Below are 25,705 nucleotides of genomic sequence, written 5' to 3' on the forward strand. Positions count from 1 at the left end.
GCATTGAAATAGTAAAAAGATTATTGTGAGGATTAAATGAGATAATACGTGTAATGGGCTTAGAACTGAAGCTGGCATATAGACAAGTGTTTAATAAATATGAGTTGGGGTCCTCATGCTGGGATTCCCTTGAATCAATAACAGATTTCTTCCAGATTTAAGTCTTTCACAATTAGATAAGATACAGGACATCCAGTTAAATTTCAGATAAACAACGAGTACTTTTTCTTTTAATATATTTACTTATTTACTTCAGGAATCTCTACATTCAACGTGGTGCTCAAACTCAGGACCCTGAGATCAGAGTTGCATGGCTCCGATCAAGCCAGCCAGGCACCCCAGCAACAAGTACTTTTTAAATAAAACTACGCCCCAAATATTGCCTGATAGGAGAAAACTGGTGGTAGAGTAAGAACATTAGTTTGCTGTTTTAAGAAAAAAGTCTCTGAATCTTAAAGGACACTCCTTCGTTTAAAGAACTTCTTCCCAAAAAAAAAAAAAAAAAAAAAAAAAAAAAAGAACTTCTTCCCTTCTTCATCACTCTTTTTTTTTTTTTTTTTTTTTTTTGAGAGAGAGAGCAAGACAGCATGTGAGCAGGGGAGGGCCAGACAGAGAGGAGGGAGAGAATCCCAAGCCGGCTCCACACTGTCAGTGCGGAGCCCGATGTGGGACTCGAACTCACAAACATGATCTGAGCTGAAACCGAGAGCTGGACACTTAACCGACTGAGCCACCCAGGGACCCCTCTTCTTTATCACTTTTGAGAAGCCCTCCCTGCCACACATTCAGATTCCTTCACATCCACGGTAAGGTGAAGTGAAAATGAAAATTTTAAACTAGATACAGGAGTACACGCTTCCCGTATTTCTCACCGGCCACTGCGTTGTCTGCCCGGCTGTTGACAGAACCTATGCTTAATAGGAGACCAGCTGGGTGCCGCCCACATTCTGATAAAACAAACCACTGTGAGCGCTTTCAAAGTCTATATGTAGGTCCCCTTTTCCCCCAACTCGAACGAAGCAGAAACAGACCACTAGAAAGTATTAGCTGTAACAAATTTGCTTTGAACACTTCCGATGGTTCAAGAAAGGCGATGGCAAAGCTTCCCATGTAAGCAGGGTTCATTTGGATTCAACTGGTACCCGTGGCTTGAACACTCGAGAGAGTTTCTAAGCAGGGGTGGGGTCTTTGAGGACAGATCTGCATGTCTGTAAACTGGCAGGTTCCCACAGAAACCAGGACATCACGGGCTCGTATTAGGTTCTAAGTATTCATGATACCTTGAAAGAAACAGCGGACTGTATGTTCTCTATAAATAGGTCTTCTCTTACAAATAGCAATCACATTTGTGCTTTCATTTCTAGCGGTCGGTGATCCAAGAACCGCAAGCTGGCAGGATGCGATCTTACCCCTCAATACTGATTTGAGGTTGAGCTTGGCCTGGCGGTGCAGGTCCTCCACACAGGGCGGTCTCGTGGCGGGAAGGAACACATTCTCCTGCTGGTGCCATGGGGCCGTGTAGTGGACTGTCCATCTACTCTCCTCATCTAGGTTGGAAACAGCTGCAGAAAGAAAGGCAGAATAAATTACGGTGTCAAAATAAGTTGCAGTGGCTTCAAATATTTTACGTCAAGATGGGTTTCTGGTGCCTAACACACCCACGGGGTAAGGGCCGACAAGGGGGAAGGGGAGCAAATTCTGAATAAGAGTTCACCTTAGGCTCCAGGGGTCCTGCACACACAGTGTTTTGCCCCTAAAGGGAAAGCTGAAACTGTCCATCACCCCCCACAACGTTTTGGTAGAATTGCTTCCTCGGTTGATGGCTTTCCAGCATTTTAGGCACTTCCTCTGCTCCAACGTTAGAAAACAATTAAGAAAACTGATAGAGGGGCGCCAGGGTGGCTCAGCGGGTTAAGCGTCCGACCCGATTTCGGCTCGGGTCGTGATCTCACAGTTCATGAGATCGAGGCCCACATCGGGCTCTGTGCTGACAGTGTGGAGCCTGCTTAGGATTCTCTCAGCCCCTCCTCTGCTTGCGTGTACATGCACCCTCGCTCTCTCTCAAAATAAATTTTTAAAAAAAGAAAAGAAAATTGATAGAGACCTCCAATTCCTACTTAACTCCACCATAACGAGTATCTATTATCTAATCATACAGTGCCATTGCATCAGTAAATGTTAGATTGCCAAGACAAATACAAATTTCCTACTAAGAGTTTGAGACCAAATCTGTCCCCTCTAAAGCATTACTTTAAGACATCACTGTAATAAACACAATTTAAAAAAAAATTAAGCATATTCAGTATGTCAAAATACATTTAAATAGCATATCTAATAGAAGTAGAAATCAATTTGTGTGACAAAATTTTCTCTACATTTCCTGCTTTCGTAGAATACTTTTCTTTCCATAGAATACTTTTATATTAAAAAATTTAATTCCAATGCAATTAACTTTTCCCAAAATAATCCAATTCAGTTGAATCTTCCTAACACAAAAAGAGGATGTCAGAGGAGGAAATGATAGGTAATCATGAGAGTACCCTAAATCTCTATAATAATTTTCCTTGATTCCTCCAAGGGCTTGGGATCTCGGTGTCTATTTCATTTTTTCCTGAGAACACAGACTAAGTGTCTTAGTGTTCAAGATAAAATGAACAAGCATGCATGAACTACTGAACTCTTCTATTTGGACACATTTCAAATTAAGTCAAAGTACCTAACAGCACCATATTAGAGCTACTATAAAGATCATATGAAATAATACATGTAAAGCCTGATTGCAGCAGGAGCAGTGAAGTTACTCTAACGAGGCCCCTGACTTTATAGCTATGGCTGAAGGGGAACCTGGCCTTTCTTAGTGCCCCTAGGCACCTGAGTCACAGGGTAGCTCTCCCCCATAGCCCATCTTTTCTATAGCTGTTAAATGCTGCAAGTCTCGTCTCCAAATAATTCATTTCTCAAATCACCCCACCTTCTCCATAAATTGCTAAATGGGAAAATAAACATGGAGAACTAGACATCAAGCTAAAAACAGAAACGTCTGTGTGCTTTCTGCTGTTTTAATGGTTGACAGGAACAGCATGTAAATTAGGCACCTGGTATTTCACGTAACCTCTGGTTGAACAATGTTTTGCATGGTGCTTGTAACTATCAATCTGAATACATAAAATCCACAAAGCCGTGACTTAGTCCTTATGTATGTGCCTGGGAATCTTGAGCAGCGCGCAACTCACCATATGTCCTCCAAAGGGTAGCCGTGGTTAACTGCAATGTTTTGTGCCGATGGGCATTTATTTGAGACTGAATTACCGTGCCTCATGGTTGGAAAATATTGAAAAGCGAAACTTCCCATTTACCAATTACAAATCAAATCCAAGTAATGGTTCTTGTGTCTGTGCAATCATACCATCAGCCCCACTGTGCAGCTACCAACTGGCTCCTATGAAAGGACAGTTGTCTCTTCTCTGGAGCATCTCACTCTTGCCAGGGCAGATTTTAATTGATCCGTCCAAAGATAGCCTTCCACCAAGGGAGCTACAGAGAATGAGCCGAGAGCGCTGTTTTTTGTTGCTTTTTCCAGTATCTCTCTTACCAGTTCTCTAACCCATCCACATTTAGCTAGTTTAAATTACTGGTCGAAAAACTACATTAAACTAATCCCACACCTATGTAAAATTAAAACCATGTGTTTGTAAAATTTATACTCTGCAAAGAATGAAGAAGCACCTGAATTAAGGAAATTTAAAACACCGGTAAGTACACAATGCAACCATGCCACAAAAGCTGTACTCTACACAGTGACTGAACAGTCTAGACAGAGTTTGTCCTCGAGCTCTAAAATACATAACAGACAGTTCCAGGGAGTTTTAGAGGATCATCCCCATCAAAAATACGTGATAGATCACACACGGCCTCCCTGCACAGTAAGCCAAAGAACCAAAAAACCATATATCAAGGTGGACGTAAGGTAAACACAAGGTTTTTTCCCCCTTTTTCAAAGGGCTTCTTTTGAGAAGCACAAAAGAAGCAAATTCACCTAAAATCCCAACCATAAATAAGTAAGACATGCTAAAATCACACAATTCTGCCCTAGAGTTATAAAATCTGAGGTATTTGAACAACCTGGTGAAGAATAGAGTTTAATTTGTGCTAATTATATTGTTTCACATTTTAATTTCATCACGCAAAAAGATGTAGTACATAAAACACACGCACACACACACACACACACACACACACACACACCACGGGCGGTGGGGGAGAAATTACTTACTTTTTTTCTTAAAAAGTTTAATTAAAGACTTGATTTTTGCATTAATGAAGACCACCATTTCCAGATGCCTGCATAGAGCTTAGAAATTTAAATCACATTAGAAGCTCAACCCATCAAGCAGGTGGCGAGCTGTATCCTTCCGCTCCAGATTCTAACTTTCTTCTTCCAGTCTCAAATCCTTAGACATCTGCCGGGGGGGCTGATGTAATGTTGAGGCTGAGTTTATTGTCAGGCAGTTTCAAGCCATTAACAGTCCTTGAACCTGAAAAGCTCCCAGTGAAACCTAATCTTTAAGGCTGAGAGCCGCAGTGACAAAGTGTACAGAAAGAAAGAGAAAGCCAATCACAATTCTTATTTGCATGATAGCCACATCAGTCTTTCTGCCTCGGTGCTCACTTATTCACTTTCTCTCCAACAGATCAGAAGTTTCTCCTCTCTGGAGTCCACAAAAACAGTGCAGATTTTCCTCTATGCAAGTCAAGGCGAAGCAAATGTGTGCCCCATTTTCACTAGGCTACTAGGAACATCCAGATCTTTTTTACTGGAGCCCACAAGAGTCTTACAGCAAGTATGTTTTGATTCTTGGACTCTCCAGTTCATTCAGGCATTTGAACTGATTTGGTGGGGGTGTGGGGGGGAAGAGCCAAACTATTGTTTCCCCGACCACGCCCCCAGGCTCTGCCTCCCATACCAAAGGAACCTTTACAAGCAGTAAAACTTTATGACAGAATCTCCTCAGAGCTGTAAATGATGACTTGGTTGCATTTTCATGGAAATTAGTACCTCCTGGCTTCTTACCAAGTTGGGTTTTGTTTGTTTGGTTTTGGTTTTGATTTTTTTTTTTTCCCAGTGACTGAGAATCAGCATTGTAATTGTACTGTAATGATTTAAATCTGACTCTACACTCCGCCCCCCCCCCCCAGAATAGTAATTCCAAACAAACATTATTTACGTTTCTCTTTAACTTGAATAATACACATTACTGGATTTGGTTCTTCTGTCCATTTGCAATTAACCTCCCAGAACTGGGGAAACAAATAGAAAGGGAAGAATCAGAAATAATAATACACAAGCCGGCACTAGAAAAATATCTTCTGGGGTAAAGGGACTGGAACAAAAAGGAAAACCCAGGTCGGGAAATACTATGAAAACGGACCAAGGGAAAGAATGATCCTTATACCTCTGCCGACTTTCAATTCATGGCAGAACGGTTCTGGAGACATGTTAGACAACCTCTTGTTTCATAGCTTAGGGCCAGACTTATAAATGAATGGAAAAATGTAATAATCCACTAATGCAAAACATTTAGTTTATAACAAAAGCTCTTAGTCAAAGGAGAAAATTTATATAAGGGGCTCCCTCTAGGGAAAGCTTTGGAATGATTCCTCCCCAAATGTTCCCTGCCACCCCCCACACCCTTAATCTTAGATTTTGGACAACAGCAAAAACAAAGCCAACAAAAAAGTAAAACACGCATATTATCATCTCACCACACATATTATCACAGATTTCCAATTTGTGTTCTCTCATCCTACACATAGCCTTACTTACAAGTAATTACACGGCCAGATGGCAAACAAGAAGTGACTCAAATGAGAAACGACTCCGAAGTTAAATTATATAGCTGCCTTAAATTAGCGAGCGAAATTCCCCTTAGGAAAACAAATTTATAAGCAAGAGTTATCTGGCTCTGCGTCTCAGCCTCACTGCATTACAGACAGGTAGTAGCATCGGATGCGCTCAGGACAAGAGCTGCCCTCTTCACAACCCACAAGTTTCCGAGGTTAAATGTCACGCCACCTACTTGCCATTGACAACAGCATGCACGTATACAGCCACGGCTTCCACACACTCATTAAAAAGGTATATTGAGCACAATACTAAGTGTCACGCATTTGGGGGTACAACCATGAGGTCTTATATTCTTTTAAGCATGGAGCTTATATTATTTGACGATAGACTACAATCACACGACATGTGAGAAGGCAGTAAGTGCAATGGGCAAAAAAAGAAGTTGAACAGGCTAAAAACAATTTTAGGGCGGGGGAAATGGCCAGGTTGCAGCAGCAAATAAAAGTCAGGGCAGACCTCACTGACACGGTGAGATTTGAGTAAAAACCTTAAGGAGGAGATGCCAATAAAACAAACATCTACAGTGAATCCCATTGGTGCTCATGTAAGGAGGGACTATGTTTGCTGGGCAGGGGTGAGACCTTACCAGGACACCAGGACTAGTCGGAGAAGTGACTAGAGTCACTCTAAGCAAATGAACTGTCGTAGGAGTCCATACGGAGTAATTTCCTTTCTCACTCCATAGTAAGCCTCCTAGTAAGTGGCCAGAAGTGTGTTAAGACAATGCTGCTATTTGGTATTCGGTTACACGCTTGTCAGTGGTAAGGCCAGGGGTAGAAATCAGGCTTCTGTCCCAGCATCCGGGGTACTTTGTCCTCTGTGCATTATTCCATGCCGTCTCCTCCAAGTCCAGATTTTCAGCTGTTGGCCAAATAAAGTATGCTACTTACCATAGTACGCATTAGCTCGTATTTCAAAAGAGTTTATTAATTATAAAGATTTCCCAGACAGTTGTAGCACCTCTTACTTTCTACCCTGCATATCAGCATGAGAAGAAGGAAGTGGCTTAGAATCTGCATTGCCTCGGTGTCATAGTTTATTGAAGAGCCAGGTTTTTATGGAAGGCTCTAGTATTCTTTTTCATTTTTAGTTGCACCATTTATACATTCAACAGAGAATATATAAACCCATGGTACGTCTTCTTCCAACTTTAGCCCTATAATAGCAGCAATTGTTTAAAAAAAAAAAAAGTTCTAATATTCCAGACATGGAAAATTGACGGCATGTCATAGGGAGGAGTGAAGAGCCCAACACTGGAGCCATCCCATCCAGGATACTAGCCACTTACTTACTAGAGGAGGGACCTCTTCATACCTTGGTTTTCTCATCTGTAAAATGGAGGCAATAATAGTATCGATGTTATAAGGTTACTATGAGGATTTAGGGAGTAATTATTGATATGTCCTTAGAACAGTACCTAGTATATGGTAAGCATGTATATTTGTTAGACGGATGAATGAAATCTTAAGAGATAGCTAAGCAGCCCTAAGCTTAATAAAGGGTCAGTCATGCTTCCATAGAAGAGAATCAACCTCACAGACCTCGCAGTCTTTCTGCTTGTCTCAGAGTTCAACTACCAGCTCCATGAATGATGGCTCTAAACCCACAACTTCCAGTTTCTATGCCCTTACTATCTTCTCTACTGCCTAAAATTCTCTCTATCCGTTTACAAAAAATTCTCAGTGGTCACCAGTGCGCCTCTAACTAGAACCAATGGTCTCCTCTCTCCTCTTCGAATCATCTTTAATTACATACCACCAACGACCCAGTTCTTGAGCTTTTCATCAACACTTGCTCCTTTCCTACATCTGACTGTTCCTTCTCTGGATTCTAACAAACTTTTAACAAGCTTCCAAGAGCCTGTCCTTAAACCTTTGTCCTGTGCTACTTACTTATTACGCCTTGAAACCTTAATGATTTTACTGGAGAACGGCAGGCAGGAATCAGCAAATTATAGCCCTTCAGGCAATTCTAGCTGGCCCCTTTTTAAATTGTTGAACAAAAATTAAAAGAACAATATTTCATGATGCAAAAATTATATGAAATTCAAATTCTAGTGTCCAATAATAAAGGTGTAATGGAACACCACTATACCCATTAGTTTATCTACGGACTATGGCTGCTCTCAGGCTGTGTGCACCAAAGACTGCAGGGCCTGCAAAGTTGAAGATATTTACTCCCTGGACCTTTAGGGAAGAAGACTACTGATCCATGGATTAAGCTATTGCCTTTAAATACTCAGCCATCTTCCTCTTAAACTACAGTCTTTCATTTGTCTGTCCTCCAGATCCATATTGCTAACCTCTACCTAAATTTCACATTATCTCATGCAGGGTGTCTAATTTAAGTCAGTCTGCTTTCCTCCCAAACCCTTAGCTGCTTATCAAGAACTTTCTCATTTCTATTAGGGCTACAGTCAATTTTTCAGTGAACCAGAAGGTAGATTTCATCTTCAGTGAGAAACGAGAAAATTGTTATCTAGAAGCTAATGCAACGTAGGAGCTAAGATGAGAATCTGGGTGTCCTGATTTCTCTTTAATTAGCACATACTAAGTTGAGAAAAAAATATCTTTAGTACATTCAAGTTAATATATCTTACATAAAAGTCCTTATTAGGACACATAAATAATAAAAATATTTGAGAATCATTGTTCTCTAAAAATACTACCATATATTACAAAAACAAAAAAATGCTCTCCATCACTTGAAAAATCCTGGTGGCTTCTCCTGGTCTAGGGCATTCTATCACCACTTCTACTGTATAAATATTTGCATGCTTATAAAGTCCCAACATTTCTGCTTAGTCTTTCTCTGCAATGAAATCTCATTTCTGACCAAACATTTAAAATTTTTCTTCTAGGAATCACCTGATTATTTCTATAGTTATCTAACTACTTCTCGGGAGTAGGTACACAACACATTAGCAAAGAGATAAAGAAATATTTCACAAAGTAACACATATTCTAAAAAACTCAACTGTAACTATGCATCTGCATTCCACCAATCAGCAATTTTACATCGAGAACTTGTTAACTGCCTTGCCTTCGACATCTGACATCCAGGTTAAAAGTAAATCCAACTTGGTCCCTGACCTTAGGAAGGTCAGAGTCTAATGGGGGTGACACACCCGAACAGATAAGAATAATAAAGTAATGAACAAGCATAGGGAAAGAGATAAGACCATGATATTAATGGGAAAGATGGCAAAGGGCATCCACACCATTTGGAGAACAGAGAGGAAGAGAGGACTCTTAGGAAAAGCAGTCATGGGCACACAGAGGTTCTGAGGTTCCTGATAAGCTTATAGGGGGGAGAGGGTGATGTGGAGAAAGACGGCAAGAGAGGTAGAGAGAGGCAGGGCCAGACCCTGAAGGGCTTTGCTTCCCACAAGGAGGTGGGTTTTCGCGGGTGGGCCAGGGAGTCACTGATGGAGTTGACAAGGGAAAGTTGAAGGGCCAGTGTCGCATTTCAAACAGATCACTTGTACAAGATGAGCAGTGGGTGTGAATGGACTCCACTGGGGGCAGAGAGAGAAGCTGGGAGCTGGTATAGCAACCCATGCCAGAGGTGAGGAGGTCTGAATCCATTTTTGCTCAGGGCGATTTTTCAACAACTCCCTTGGTCTTACCAGCCTGTATTTAAGTCTGTAACATGTATGTTTCAGGAACATATGCTTAAGGTATAAAAATTTTAAATTAAGCCTTAGCTGTTTTTATTTTATTTTATTTTATTTTATTTTATTTGAGAGAGAGAGAGAGAGAGAGAGAGAGAGAGAGAGAGAGAGAGAGAGAGAACTTGGGGGTGGGGGGGAACAGAGGGAAAGAGAATCTTAAGCAGGCTCTAACCTCGGCGTGGAGCCTGACTTGGGGCTCGATCTCACAGCCCTGGGATCCTGACCTATGCCAAAAACAAGAGTTGGACACTCAACCAACGGAGCCACCCAGGAGTCCCAAATCCTACATGTTTAATAAAGGACTCTGTTTCCACACAGGTCTTCATCTTTAGTATAACCTTAAAATACACCCTTGTTGTTTTTATTAAGGATGAAAGATTATATGTTTAGCCCCAAAACCTTCTTAAGAGCAGAGCTGTCTATGGCTCCCAGTACTCACAGATAAGGCTTCTATCTCTTCTAGTCCTTCCCCATGTCCCCTATCTCCATTTCTGCAAATCTTCAGGCCATCCTCTGTGCATTCAATGCAGTTGGGGCATTACAGGTTTTTATGTTGAATCCAAAAAACTTTCACATACTTTGTTAAACAGTATTTACTAAATAAGAACACTTTCAAATACTGTCCACAAGAATTACATGCAGAAATGAGGTATGATTATGCCATATAATATACACATTTTGAATTAAACAAAATCTGAAGGCTTGATCAATTGGAAATGGGATGTATAATCAATAAAGATTACTGTGGTTTTTAAGCTGGAAGGGAGGGAAGGGGAAAAAATCTGATACAATGGAGTACTGATCAGGGCCATGTGCTAAAAGGTAATGTTCAGCTCTTCTCAAAGGAAATTTACCTCTTCAAAATGTAAAATTTCTCAGCCCAAACTTATCTATAAACAGGACTCGTACTGTTAATTTGTTTTAGGCTATTATAAAGCCAAGCTTGACATCTAAAAAGAAAGACTATATGTGACTAAGTTAACTTAGGTGTCCTCATTATCTTTACATATGGTTAGAATACATGAAATACAATTTTTAAATCCACAGACACACCCATTCATTCTTGTGCTTTTCAGACCTGGAGCACTGGAAAACATCATAGCAGAAAGTACCCAATACAAGGTCCTTGGGCCTATAAAACAAAATACATACACTTAATAGTAAGAGATTTTAGAGATATTTAAAAATTACCTAGCAGCATAAGCCATTTCAACATTCATAATAATGTTTTAGTAATAAACTTATAGAGAGCTTAGTCCTATCCTAGAGTCTTCTCACAACTCTAACTTTTGGAGGTAAAGATTAGGTCTCGTGTTTTTATAAACACTTTCATTCACATTGAGGGCAATGGTATATACAGTCTACAATTCTTATCTATCAAAATAACAATCATTATTGAAGCTGCAAAGCAAATAACACAGGCAGATGAACACAGTTAATAAACATATAAATAAGAGAGTAACTTTAAAACACAGGGCTATTACTCTGAAAAACAGTATGGAGCTTTCTCAAAAAATTAAAAATAGAACTACCCTACCACTTAGCAATTGCACCAGGAGGTATTTATCCAAAAATACAGGAGTGCTTTTTTCGAAGGGGCACACGCACCCCAATGTTTATAGCAGCACTGTTGACAATAGCCAAAGTATGGAAAGAGCCCAAATGTCCATCACCAGATGAATGGATAAAGAAGATGTGGTACATATAGATATGATGAAATATTACTCGGTGATCAAAAAGAATGAAATCTTGCCATTTGCAACAGTGTGGATAGAACTAGAGTATATTAGTTAAGTGAATTAAGTCAGAGGAAGACAAATATCATATGATTTCACTCATATGTGGAATTTAAGAAACCAAACAGATGAACATAAGGGAAGGGAAACAAAAATAACACAGAAACAGGAAGGGGGACAAACCATAAAAGACTCTTAAATACAGAGAACAAAATGAGGGTTGCTGAAGGGCTTGGGGTGGGGGGATGGGCTAAATGGGCAAAGGGCATTAAAGAGGACACTTGTCGGGATGAGCACTGAGGGTTATATATAAGTGATGAATCACTAAATTCTATTCCTGAAATCATTATTACATTATATGTTAACTGACTTGGATGTAAATTTAAAAATAAACAAATAAGTAAATAATAAATAAATAAAATTGTAAAAAAAAAAAAAAAAAAACACAGGGCTATCAGATAAAATACAAGATGTCCAGAGAGAAAATTGAATTTCAGGGAGATCAAATTTCACAAGTAAAGGATTTTTTTAAAAATCTACAGTAAAATTCATTTGTTAACCAATTGTAATTTAAGATATATATATATACTGCCTTAAGGATTTAACACAACAGATGAAAAAAATATACTTTATATTATTCAAGACAAATTGAATTGACTATAGGTTCTTGCTGTTAGGCATTTAACTGACTAGAAATAACCCAAAAGGTGAGTTGGTTACATGTGACTAAAGAATCTCTCTCTTATTTTTTCACAGCAGGTATTCTCACAAATTTCTACTATTCCTCTCTCAATAGTCTAAGACCTTAAGCATTCAAAACTTCTTCTTTGATTCACTGGTCAATTTTTTATTCCATTACTGAAAAGCTGCCATGTAAGAGAAATATTAGAGCCACTGCACAGGAAAAGGACCAGCCTGCCACCTTCCTAGTCCAGCAGACATAAAAGGGAGAAGCAATAACATGTGTCCCCTGGTGTGATGAAATACCAAGGATAAACATCACCTATGGTAAAATCAAGTTAAACATTTTTGAGAAGCTAAATATTTCCAGTGTAAAGGGAATACAAGAGCTAAAAATGAACAAACTAAAAGTGGAACATTTTGCAGGTCTGGCCTCTCCAGTTATACGATTAAATAATAATGATAGGAATGTGCCAGATTAAAAGAGATTTAAGGAACACCACAGTCAGATGCATATCCTGGAGAGAATACAAGTTTTAGAGAAACCAGCTATAAAGAAAGGCGTTACACAGCAAGTAGAGAAATTTCAATTATGTACTGGGTGGGATCTCAATCTTATGCTTTCTACAGTTATCTAATGATAACACACACACACACACACACACACACACACACACACACACACACAGTAATGTTGTAGAGGGGTGCCTAGGTGGCTCAATCAGTTAAGCGTCTGACCCTTGATTTCGGCTCCGGTCATGATCTCACAGTTCGTGAGTTTGAGCCCGCACTGGGCTCTGCACTGATGGTATGGAGCCTGCTTGGGATTCTCTCTCTCCTTCTTTCTCTCTGCCCATCCCCTGCTCGGGCTCGCTCTCTCTCTCTCTCTCTCTCTCTCAAAATAAATAAACATTAAAAAATGTTTTTAATTTAAAAATGGTAACGTTATGGAGGCACATCCCAGAAAGAAAACGTGTCTGATAACAGATGTTCATGAAGAATTATATTAATTGTCCCTTAAATTATGATATTTCATAAAAGTATGTTAAAAATCCCCAACATTCTAGAACTCCACTAGTGCAATGATCTTTTCTTTCTTCTGCTTCTGAATTAATCTTTAATGATGAATCGTATGGCATATGGAAAGCAAGACCCGTGGAAATCTCCCCATCAGTATCTGGTGGGGGGAGCTGGTGGGTGTAGAAAGGGAAACCTTAAGAGATGATAATGTATCAGTTATTTAGAAGGAACCTGATCTGGCATCCACTTTGCCAGTTAACTCTGATGCTAGGAAACACCCTTTACTCTGCATATGTTGAAGCTAAAGGCTTCTGCTGTGGATCCTAGTTAATAATTTAATCTAAAACCATTGCTACCATCTGCTCGGTCAATTTCAAAACGTCTGCTACCATTGTGACTAGTTTAGTCAAGCCACAACATTCACGTGGCAAGTGCTGAACAAATGAAAGGCGAGGCAGACAGAAAACATGCTATGACAAAAAGAAACCCCAATCAAAAGTCTAAAACACAAAGGGAGCTCTGCTGACACAGCATGCCAAGTTCAACCCTGCCCGCAGAGATGGAAGGATGCAATGTCTCTCTAATGCGGGGCAGGGGACAATCTGGAGACTGTCCCGAGATAATGGGCACGAGGCGGGGCTGACAGCGGAGAGCTCTGTGAAGGGAATGGGTCCTGAGGTTGGAAGAAATGGTGAGCAGGGTTATGGCAAGGGCAAGTTGAAAAGGGGAGATTTCCTGTTTTCCTAGACAGAGCTGAAGACAGTCTCAAAAGGCATCCAATCCACTGTCTTTTATTACACAAAATAAGTGACCCGCAGTACGTGCATCACAGAGCTATCCAGCACCCCCGTGAATCCTCCTTTGTGTGCTCCACTCGTTAGGACACCAGGCTCTCTCTGCCCTCACTGGGAGTAGGCTGGTGGGGCAGGGCTCCAACTGTCCACACTCATCTCTGCCCCCATGCCTTCGCACCTGTCATTCTTCCACCTGGGATGCTCGATCCCTGACTGATCCACTTGGCATGCCCTGGTTGTTTTTCCTTAAGACACATTCCTTGACAGAGCTGTAGTAACTCTTTAGTTCAAAAATACAGGCCATGTTCCTTCGAGTATAACTTCCTCAAAAGTGAACTGCATCTGTCTCGCAGAAAGAACGTATGATTTCCTTAACTCTAAGCCTCTTATGCTTGTGCCAATTATCCCTCATGACATGTTGTAGAGCTCTAATCCATCCACCCACCTAGTACTGATTCATCTAATTCATTCTGCTCAGCCTATATTAGGAATATAAAGTCTCATTCAGGAGAAAAATAATGTATATGAGTTAGAGCTACATAGCAATTAGTCCAATTCTAAAGTTAACTCACTTTGCCTTTCCTAATTCAATCATCCAAAACACAGAATGCTTATTAGGGGTCTACCATGTCTTACAGAAGAGGAAAATTTTCTGTGCTATTTAAATTTGCCATAATTATATCCTTTTGTAATAAAAATAACTTAAAAGGAAATGAACCTTAAATTTGAAAAGAAAAAAAAAATCAATTCAACCTTCCTTTTAAAATCTTCAGGGAAGAAAGAAAAACGAAATCTCATTGGGGCCTGAAAAGCCAAAGTATAATGAATGTGATGATCTGAGAGATCTAATTTGAGAGCCACGTGATGAGCTGAAGTGCTTTATACTCTGGGCTGTCTTGCACCTCTAAAATTGGACAATATTAAGGATTCATCGACTGATGGTATTACAAAACTTACAAGAAATCTGTACTTGGGAATTTTCTACTTAGAAAAAAAACTGAGCAAAGGGCACATCCTCATCAAGACTACATGTGGGGTGGGACTGGGGGGCGGGGGGGTGGACAGCTGACAATATAAAGTAGAAGGTCGCCACCTACAGGCGGATGCTGTAAACTAACGAAACACTGGTACAGGACAATGACTCCTCTGCTACTGTCTCTTGACAGAAAAGCTTGGAAGAAACGGCTCTAATTTAACAAGTCTCAAAAGACCGTTCTCATCTTCCTCCACCAAAGGAAGACCCCTACTCTATAATCTCTGTGAATTTTCTTAAACTACCTCGCATCTGCAACCAAACGCAGCTCAAGGAAACACCCCTGAATTATGTAAAACATTTTTTATTAATTTTTTTTTAATGTTTATCTTTATTTTTGAGACAGAGACAGAGCATGAGCAGGGGAGAAGCAGAGAGAGAGGGAGACATGGAATCCAAAGCAGGCTCCAGGCTCTGAGCTGTCAGCGCAGAGCCTGACACGGGGCTCGAACCCACGAACTGTGAGATCATGACCTGAGCCGAAGTCAAACGCTTAACCACTGAGCCACCCAGGTGCCCCGAAAGTGTTTTCATTTAGGGAGAAAATGATTCTGAAGCCGTATTCCCCACAAACACACCAAACATGCTTTATTTAAAATGACTGAAGGAAAATGATTTCTTATCATCACTTAAATTAATCACAGTGAATGATCAATAAAGACTTAAAGCATCATTTGAAGGCATTGTTTTGTAAGCAACGGAACAACCTCACAAACTGTTCAGTTTTTCTTTTCTCTACTTCCTGTGATCTCTTGTATTGTTTCCCATATGGTTAAGATGAGCGCTACAATTAATAAACTGGTGTGACCTACTGCTTTTGTTAAGAGGCCAGCTGGTTCACACGCAAAATGATAATTAGACAAATTAAGACAGCCCGCTCTGCTTTGCTGATGAACTGACAGCAGCACTAGTTAAAATGTCTAAACTGTCTTTGGCTTTCTAGTCATCGCAAAGGTTGACCTAGGTGAAGATAACATTTGTCTCATTAGGGTTGGCTTAAAAAAAAAAAAAAGAAGAATTGCACAGTCTGAAACTATTGGATGGACAGCAGCAGCATTCTTCAGAGAAACCCTAGCTCCTTATTAAGCGTGAGTGCTATGAGGATTCTGTAATTATGCTGGAGGGGTCACAGCAGGAGCAAAGGAAGGTCAGCCAGGCATAAAATGATGTTCCGAATTAGTCTGGAGGGTACAGAACTTTCATTAAAGTCAAGCAGTCAGAGACTTTTGAAAGGAATAAAACCTTTCCTATGAGCTCAGTGTTTCATACTCTTTCCCTGATTTTTTTTTCTTTGCAATGGAGGGAGATAAGAATTATTTTTGATAACTGAACAGCAAATGGGAGCAAGACGCAAGGGTGAAGACATCAATCATTGCAGGGGGACATATGTTCAGTAGCTCTACATTCTAGTAACCTAATACGTCTAAAGCAAGGAGTTCACAACGTAGATTCTGAACTGACGCCACAGAAGTGCCCCCATGCTTGCTGGCATTTCCCGGAACCAGAGGGCAATACAATTAGGGCACAGCTGGAAGGAAGGGAGGCGTGTTGATTGCACGGCCCACCTAATTAGGCCCACACAGAATTTGAGAAAAATCAAATGGTAATCAAAGCAAGAATGCTGGTGCTAGATAATGGCTGGCCACTGACTTTGTTAAAATGATAGGCTTAGCTCCTCCCCGGCACTATCACGAGGGCTCAAAACAGCAGACACAAAAAAATGGAATCCGTCACATCTTAGCAAGTAAAATGTTAGGAAGGGTTAAGACGAGCGGTTTCCCTCATGGACCTAACTAACAACGGTTTCAACGTGCAGTCAAAAATAGGAAGCTTGGAATTGTAAAGACAGGTGCAGATAGTTCCTATTTCAGTGCACTGTATTTAGTTGTTGTTTTTATCGCTAAGGGGAAAAGGTGAAGGGAGTAGAAATCACCGTAACGATTTTGACCCACAATAAAGACACAAAAGCAAGTATTTTCCCCAAACCAGGTAAAAAGAAAAGCGAGACAGATATTTGGGGAGAAAACGAAGCAGATAGGTTCTTGTAACGCAACTTATCTTCCCAAACCTCGGTCAAATTGTACAGCAGCTCTCAGAAGAGTCAGCCCAACCCGTTTGTATCACCTTATCTGAAACACCCGTCTCTTTGTGAGTAGCAGCCCACATAAATCATTACACGATACAACAAGTTCAAATGAAGCTCCCGCTTTTCATTAGCAAACCATGTTTGATTGCATAAACATTGAGGCTCTCGCAGGCGGTCCTAAAACACCTGCACTTGTCTTGACATTTATGCACAACGGAATGGGATTATTTTATTCTAACTACTTTCTGAAGAGAAATACTCACCGACTGTACCCCACTGGACAGAGGAATCAGGCACAGACTCCAGAGGATATATTACATTCATTATCAAAACGAATCCCAGAGCATCTATGGAGAGTTCATGCCAGCAGGATGTCCCGTGTTGAAATAGGACAAAATTCACTTTGTTGCTCGGTAACCTCCCTCCTTCCTCTTGTCAGTACAATCACAACTGCCCATCAACAACGGTAACTCTATTCCGAACTTTCCAGCTTCACTTAAATTGTGTTTGCTACCACCACTCTCCCTTGCTCCCCCCACCCCCAAAATCGCCTCTGCTTTCTGCAGCTGCTGAATGCCACAAATAGCTTCTTGTATAATTTGACTTAGAATGCACCCCAAACTAGACATGTTGAATGGCAATGTGAATGCTTCATTCAGAGAGAACTAAAATGTGTAGAATGCCCTAAAAACATCACAGTGGTAAAGAGGATCATTTGGGAGTCTTGGGGCAGAGAAGTGCTTTCAGCAGTAGCCTGCAAATTCTTCTCAGGTCTATGCAAATGGCAAGAGAAGGGTTGCAAAAGATTCCCACAGGGATCAAAGGATTAGCTAATTTCCCTGCGTCTGCCCTGTCTGGATGGGGTTTCCCTAAAGTTGCCTCCATTCTCCACACACATTTTTCTTCCTCCTCTCCTAATAAAATGCACTTACTCTAAATCTATTCATGCTCTAGCATCAATGATCCATTCTTAGGTTAATTTTTGAGACTGTCTGCCTTAAGGCTTTGTGTGTTCCACACACGGCAAGCCCCGTCTCTGATATTTTTGTGGGGCTAGAGCCAAATCCAAGCAGTTCACCTTGCAAAGTCAGTTACTCCACAATCTGATATAACAGGACAGCATGCAACAAGAGGGCACCTGGCTGGCTCAGTCGGAAGAGTGTGTGATTCTTGGTCTTGGGGTTGTGAGTTTGAGCCCCATGTTGGGTGTAGAGATTACTTAAAAATAAAATCTTAAAAAAAAAGTGACAACACATAATATTCATGGGTACATTCAAAGAAAGAGGAAAAGCATCCATCTTTATGAAATGGATGAGGGAGGAAAAAAGCCAGGAACTTAAAAGCATCTATCCTACAGAGCTGCAACAGCCTAACCTCTATGAAAACTTCCCTTAGGAAATAGCTTGCAAATAAAATAGCTTGCAAAATAAAAACTTCTGTACAGATAATGGCTATTTTCACTTCACAGATGTAAGTCGTTTCTTGAAAAGCTTCCCTGTATGTTGAAGTTGGAATTCATTTTCCCGAATACCAAGTATACTGGCAATCAAACGATTACGGGAGCTGGAGGTCAGGGAGAGGTAAGAGTTCAAGGACACCTCTTTTGGTTGCTAGGTAAAAATGGGAGCCAGAAGGATGAGGAAATTGCCTTTTACCTGCTCTCTTCCCATCATCCTCTGGGTCTCAGATTAACTGACATTTCCTTAGGAAAAGAAACCTTTCCTCACCCTCTGACTCTGTTTACACCTCCTATTAATCACCCTGATCAAGACCCATGCTTTTCTTATTGCACTACCACTTGTTTTTGGATAGTTGTTTGTTTAGTGACTACACGTCCCACTAGACACATGATCTAGACACAAGATCCAGAGGCCATGGCTCTCTGGATTCACAAGGCCTGGGGGCTGAGCACCAGATCTGATACGCAGTAGGCACACAAGTATTGTTTTATTAAAGGAATGAATTATAGAAGGAAAAAGCTTAAACAAAACGAGATCCAGAGAATTTAGCTTTCTTCTATGGTATTAAAGAACAACTAATGTTAAAGTATCACAGTATTGGTGGACAGCTTTAACTAGACACAAAAGTCAGTTTCAAAAAAAAAAAAAAAATCACTTCATTCATTTCCAGCCTCGACTTGCTCATTAAAGACACTATACACCAAGCACAGTACTAGGCCCTGGTGAAACCCAGATGAAGACAACCTTCTCTTACAAAGTCTCCCTTGACCTTTTTGTCTCCCATGCCTTCTCCCCAGAAGAGTCATTACCCACTCCTTTGTGGCTTTATCCCTTCCTAATTTTGCTTATCTATCTCCTCTACTAGGACCTTCGTTCCTTGAGGTTGGGAACCGGGCCTTTGTTGGTTTTGGAGATGCCAGTTAAGTTTGTTGATTGAAGAGCAAAATGAATGAATAAGCAACCTATTCCTTATCTGTTAGGAATTCGATTGGATAGAAGATTGATAAAATCAAATGGTAATAAGACACATTTTCAAAGAGAGGGTGCCCTCTAATGGGAACTAGAAGGAAATAATATCAGAGAAAATGAGGAAACACGACATAGCAGGTGGATGAGTGAGAATTTGCTAGATGCAGAAGGATATGAAACACATTCCAACTAAACAAAAGAGCACGAGCAAAGGAACTGAGTCGTCTGTATGTTGGGAATACTGAGTTACGTGTGTAACGGACGGTGCACATCGCCTGCACGGCCCCAAACCACCTTGTAGAATGCAGTGCATGTGAATGTCTAGCAGCTGAAAACCACATGTCCCAAACTCCCTTACACCTGGTTTGCAAAGCTGGTCCAGCTGGTGAATTTGACTGAGGACATCAGTCCACACTGCTGCTGCTTTGGCTATTTCTGCTAAGTCTGGCTGTGGGGGCATTTTGGTAGGAGTGGTAACTGAAGTCTCAGTGCCCAATCCCTACTTTTGCGGGGATGGGAGGCAGAGCGGGTGGCATTCATCTGCTAGTAAGGTATACAGCTGAGGCAGTGTGGTCTTGGAGTCAAACACTGGGTGCCAGCTTCCTGACTGCAGTAGAGATAACGGCTCCCTTGGTAAGTCAGTTCTGAGATGGTGTCTGGGGTGGGGGTGGGGGGGGGGGGGTCGCTCCTGGGAGTTCAGCTTGGACCAGTTTCCCGAGCTTTTCTGATGATTGTATAAGTACCATACGCCCTGTGTTAAATCCGCTTCTGCTTACATTGTTGTCTGCAATTGAACCTGCCTGAGAGAACCTGCTGGCCCACTGGGATGACAAAGTGGTGCTCGTAGGGGTGGTGGTGGGAGCTGCGGCTGGAAAAGTAAATCAGACCGGTCCAGTTTTTGCGAGGCACCTTGCCTGTCAAGTCAAAGAGGTTAGACCTCAGTTGGTTAGGCTTAAATATCAAAAGTTTTCATAGAAGACGGTGGTCAGTGTTTCAGAAAAATTTTAGAGGCAAAGGAAAACTGAATCGAAAAGGTAGGCAAAAAGGTAGGCAAATGCTATAGATCCCAGGGTGACCATGTTGATGAAAGAAGGAATGGGGGTAACTAGTCTGCCCTCTTTTTGGTAACCTTTGGCTGGGTCATCACACTTTCTGCCTCTCTTAAATGCTTTATCTACTCTAGCTAGACGCCAACGGCCCAGGGGTAGGATGCGTCCACCCCCTGACTTGAGTTAGCCTCTCGCCTTACCGGTCTCTCTTTTGATTTCATAATGTTGGGCAATTTGGGGTGAATACTTTAGTTTCTGATTATTTGATACGTAGACTGATTTTCTCCTAAGAGTAGAATTTGCATAAACAATATGGTCATGATAAAAGCCCATAACTGAAAAATCACATATTCTCGGTACGTATTTTTTAAATGCTGACTTTCCCCCAACCTTAGTTACACAGAACTGAAGTACTCTGTAAATTCTGATAAAGAACACACAAGAACATCTAACCACTACCAGTATTAAGGGAAAGAGCATCCGATAACTGAAACAGGACAGCCCACACCTTGTTAAAGCGGCTATGAAGGCAGTATCAGAATACTCAGATGGGAACAACAGAACGTACTCATTATATTAAGCAAAAAGAATTGATTAAGAGATAGTAAGGAGCTTCCAGAATCTCCCGGAGGGCCAGAGGATGAGGAGTTGGCATGCCGCACTGCCAAAACTGTCACAGTGAAACACTGCTGTTGCTGCCACCTGCTGTCACTGCTGATCCTGGGCAAGTCTGGATGCGAAGTGTCCAGAGAAGCCAATGCCTCAAGAGCAAGAGGCCGATGCTGCTGGTAGGCTTACAAGTCGATGCAAACAACCTATACAGCTACTGCCTAAGTTTCGTACTGCATCCATATTCAATACTGGTGGACAGAGCCTTTGTCACATACCTGCACTCTAGCTGCAAGGGAGTCTGGGAGTAAAGGCATCTGCTTAGCTACCATGATAGGAGGGGTCAGGCCAGACAGGGATTTGGGTGAGCCAACGACAGAACCTGCTGCAGGATTCCCAGCCACGTTCTTCAGGAAGAACAAGCTGTAATATCATCCAAACTCAATTGGGATTTGTAGTCTCTTAGCTCAGTTTTGATTCAAATCCAGAAATATGGCTATTAACACCAGAACTCCCTGAGTCAGAAGCTGAAACGAAGAATTCTTTTATTCAGATTGCACTGGTGGTCCCCAAGAACTCAAGTAGTATTCCACACCGTCAGCTGTTGAGTAGAAAAACTCAACACAGTCCAGAATGGGGTTTCTTCCCATGGGCTCCCTTTCTTGAGAACTTTAAAAAAAAAAAAAAAAAAGAATTACAGGTTTTTTTTTAAAGACATGCTCAAATTCATGTCATAGATGAAAAATAATGCCAAATAGGTGAGGTGTAAGATTCACAGCAATGATTTTCAGGAAACTAGAAGAGTTCATGGGTTGTTGCAATATGACTTTACAAATTAAAAGAAAAAATTCAGCGAAGTCACTTTTGCAACTACCTTATGTACTTAAAGTTGGAAAAAAAATAATAGAAGTTTGGCCTTACCTCCCCACTATGTGGGAGTTCTTATGGACAAGACAGTGAGTAATCTAGGCAATGACATAGTAACTTCAATATTTATACTTCTAAAATGCCACTGAAGAATAAAACGCTCTACAAGTAAGCATCTATTGAGAAAATATGACTTTTCTGAACACCACTGCACAAACAGACCCTCTGTGAATCAGGCAGAATAAACATGCTTTCCCATGTATTTGGTGATATCTTCAAGAGTATTTTTTTTCAAAGTATAGTCCGTGGTAATAATTTAATAGAAAGCAAATCTTCAAAAGAAACTATTCTGCTACTCAATTTTTCTTTTGATAAAGTGAAGACCTTCAACTTTTATCAAGAAACAATGGCAATCAAATGGAATTTCTGTGGATCTCATTAATTGCAAATATTTATTTCTTCATAAACACCCAGATATTATAATAAAAGCATGAAATATTAATGTTCCTATCCAGTTTTTTTAAAAAAAATCAGAGAGCTATCATCCTGGATAGAGAAAGTAATTTGCTCCCATCTCAATACATGAATAATTTAATTTTGCAAGGCGAATGGGACATTTGTCTAAGATGTCTTTCCTGTTGTCCATGATACATAGACCCCATCAGAAGATCAGAAGGGGAGCAGGGGAAAATTCTGCAAGCAATCTTTGAAAACAAGCACAGTGTGTGCAGGTTGTTCTCCGTGGTAGCTTTTCTTTGTGCTTCAGAAAGGACTTTCCTCCACACGTAGCTGGGGGTTTTGAGAAGGGAAGCGAGAGAAAGATCTAGAACACAGTGGCAGTATTTCCCATTCCCTCCATTTCAGGAATTGGATAGGGTTGATTAGTAATGCTTTTCTTCACACATATATTGCTGAAATTTTCTATCTTAAAAAAAAAAAAATTCAGCGTCATGTCTACCTATGACATCGCCTGAGTGAAAAGTTGGCCGAGTTCGACTTTATGCCACACACACACACGAACTTCAATCAGATCTCTCTTTGACCACCGTGTGGAGAACAGATTGTGTATGGGCAAGTAGAATTAGGAAGCTATTGCCACGAACTATGCAAGAAATGATGGCAGCTTGAACATTGTTAAAGGGAGAAATGGGTGGATTTGAAATCAATTTTGGAGGCAGAACAGAAAGATTGGATGTGAGGCAGAAAGAAGGAGGATCGAAGAGAACCCTTTCTCTCAAAGGTGCCTGGATGGAGGCTGGTGATGCCATTTACTGAGAAGGGGAACCCCAGTGGAGGAACGGTTGGAGGGGAAAGGAATCCAGACATGGCATGTGGAAATCTCACACGGGCAGTCGCATGAGGCTCAAAAGAGAGGCCAGTGCTGGAGATTAAAACCACTTGGAAACGAGCATACAGAAGGTACTTCAAGCCACCGAATGACAACATTTAGGGAAAGGAGGCAGGCGCACAAGAGAACAGAAGATTGAACCCTATGGCTCTTCCTTAGAAAAAGGGGAGGAGAATCCACTCCAGGAGCTAGAAGTGGCTGAAGTAGTTTCTTGAATTCAGGAGAAGAAGTACTTTTGAGGGGCATGGGAAATGCAGTAGGCAACTCCACAGAATATGCTAATAAGGCAAAGACAGAACCCTGAGCACTGCATCTGGTCACGTGGAAGTTTTACTGTCCCTGAAGAGAATGCACAGTGCATCGGAGGGCCAGAAATCCAGATTCTGGTGTATGAACAAGTGACGAGGGAGTAGGGAAGCGGGAAGATCGGATGCAGACCACGTGTTTGATTACTAAGTTTTGCTCTGAAGACAGAAAAACAGGTGGGCACTGAAGGAGATGCAAGGTCAAGTAATGTCAAGAACTGAAATAAGTCCTTAGGATTTCCTTTTTCAAACAATGTTTGCTTCGTTTTTCTTCAAGTTCTCTTATTTGTTTCCGAGTTCGCAAGCCACGGCAGAGCCTTTTTTTAGATTCACATTATGAAACAAGATTCAACAATCTGGGTTAATGAATGACAATAATCTTCAAGCAGAAAGGCTGGGAATTATTCTCTGAACTAATGAGTTTCATTAATGGAAAAAAGAAACGACCTCCATCCTCCCCAATGCGCACATGACTTTTTTTTTAAAGAGAGGAATTCTTGATTGGCTTATGGATTTGTAATCATGAATATGAAGTACTAGTACAGAGAAGTAATTTCGAGTATGAAATCTTTTCCAAGGAGGTAAGAATGGAAAGCCCAAGCCTGTGTCTAAGCTGTAGGTCAAGCCTGGTGCCAAATGGCAAGACTGTTCCGTATGTTAAAAGCATAGAACAGTCTTTAGGGAAACAAAAGAAAACTAATAGCTAGAAGCAAATGGTGCTTACTCCGGGCTGAGCATTTCATGCACAGTATCTCATTTAACACACATCGCAGCCCTCGAGGGCTGGAGCTTTTGTTTATCCCCATTTTTCAAGTTGAGGAAATAGTGGCTCCGAAAGAAGCTAGGTGATTTTCAAAAGCCATTAGCATGCCAAGTGGCGGGTCAAGAATTCAAACCAGGTCTGGGATGCTGAAGGCTTCCTCCTACCTACTCACCATGTAATAGGACCTCTGGGAATAGCTAAGGCAAGAACAAGCACTTTGCGAAGCAGACAGAGGGCTGAGCCCCACACGGACTTAAACGAAGCAGGAAAACTAAAAGCTAAAATTAAGCCTGGGCTTTCAGTCAACTTTTTATGGGGTACAGAAAAGCGCACAAAATAGAAGCGTGCCACAAAGCGAACGCCCATGTGACCAGTACCCAGATCAAGATGTAGAGGACGCCCGGTTCCCAGAACTCTGTTCGTGCTCTTGTCATCGCTACCCCCACCCCCAAAGTGACGCCACCCTCACACAATCACTATAGACTACTCTCGCCTGGTTTTGAATTTTGTAGGAGCAGAATCAGACTTTCTGTGTTTAGCCTAGTTCACTCCACACTGTGTTTGTGAGATTCACCTGTGTGGTGCATGCAGGAGTCTGTTTATTCTCACGGCTGTACAGCGAACAGAACACTGACTCCCTGCATTGTTTACGGCCATTTCTTGTTATTTTGTTGTTTTTCTAGTTGGGGCTTTTATGAACGGTGCAGCTATGAACATTCTCATAGATGTCATTTGGTGAACACATTTCTACCTTTATGCTGGGCAGGCTCCTAGAAGGGGAAGTTGCTGGTTTACGGGGAATGCATATATTCAGCTTTAGCAGACACTGCCAAAAAGTCTTCCAAAAAGGAAACACTAGTGTGATGATTTAATGGTTTTCTTCCCACGGTAAACGGGCTCCCAAGTGAAAACAGATTTTGAAATATTGAAGGATAGCATAAAAATTATCACAGGGCCACTCTTCAAATATCAGAAATAAACTAAAAAAGAGAGTCTTTCTGAAAATCATCTGAACGACGGAAGCCCTGATTGCCAAAGCCCCGTTTAATAAATGCTAAAGAGAAAATTGGTTGAAAGGGTCTTGAGGAAGGGTTGGTACGTACAGCAACTGGACTGTCGACAAATTATGCTGGAGACAAAAGTCTTTGGCCCAGGACAGCAATTGCTAGTTTGCACCCTGCTACGTGAGACCTGGAACCTTCATGTCTCTGGGCCTTGGGTGTTTCAAATCTGAAATGGTAAAATGGCACCAGTTGAACTCTAAGTTCTATTTTGGGCACAAAACAATGTGAAACAGATAGATAAAAGACAGAATGCTTCCGGCTTGTCTGAAACAGCAAGGACTCAGGCCTATACACTCACTATAGAATGCACCCAAAGCTAGAAGATATAAAATCACGGATACAC

General features: G+C 41.1%; 1 protein-coding gene across 12 annotated transcripts in view; it reads right to left on the reverse strand.

Moving 5' to 3' along the window:
- The window catches only part of NHSL1 (NHS like 1), a 247,325-nt gene that overhangs the window by 66,088 nt on the left and 155,532 nt on the right, over positions 1-25,705 (reverse strand). For 11 of the 12 annotated variants that reach the window (XR_007152480.1, XR_007152479.1, XR_007152478.1 and 8 more), the window contains exon 2: positions 1,410-1,562. Coding sequence is in view for 8 of the 12 variants with exons in the window: in XM_047860587.1 (XP_047716543.1) it covers positions 1,410-1,562 (153 nt within the window). In the remaining 4 variants the exon portion in view is untranslated. Of the gene's footprint in view, positions 1-1,409; positions 1,563-4,273; positions 4,356-25,705 lie in introns of those variants that run through there. The other variant, XM_047860591.1, reaches the window with a different exon arrangement.

Source organism: Prionailurus viverrinus, chromosome B2, assembly GCF_022837055.1.
Source record: "Prionailurus viverrinus isolate Anna chromosome B2, UM_Priviv_1.0, whole genome shotgun sequence".
Lineage (NCBI taxonomy): Eukaryota > Metazoa > Chordata > Mammalia > Carnivora > Felidae > Prionailurus > Prionailurus viverrinus.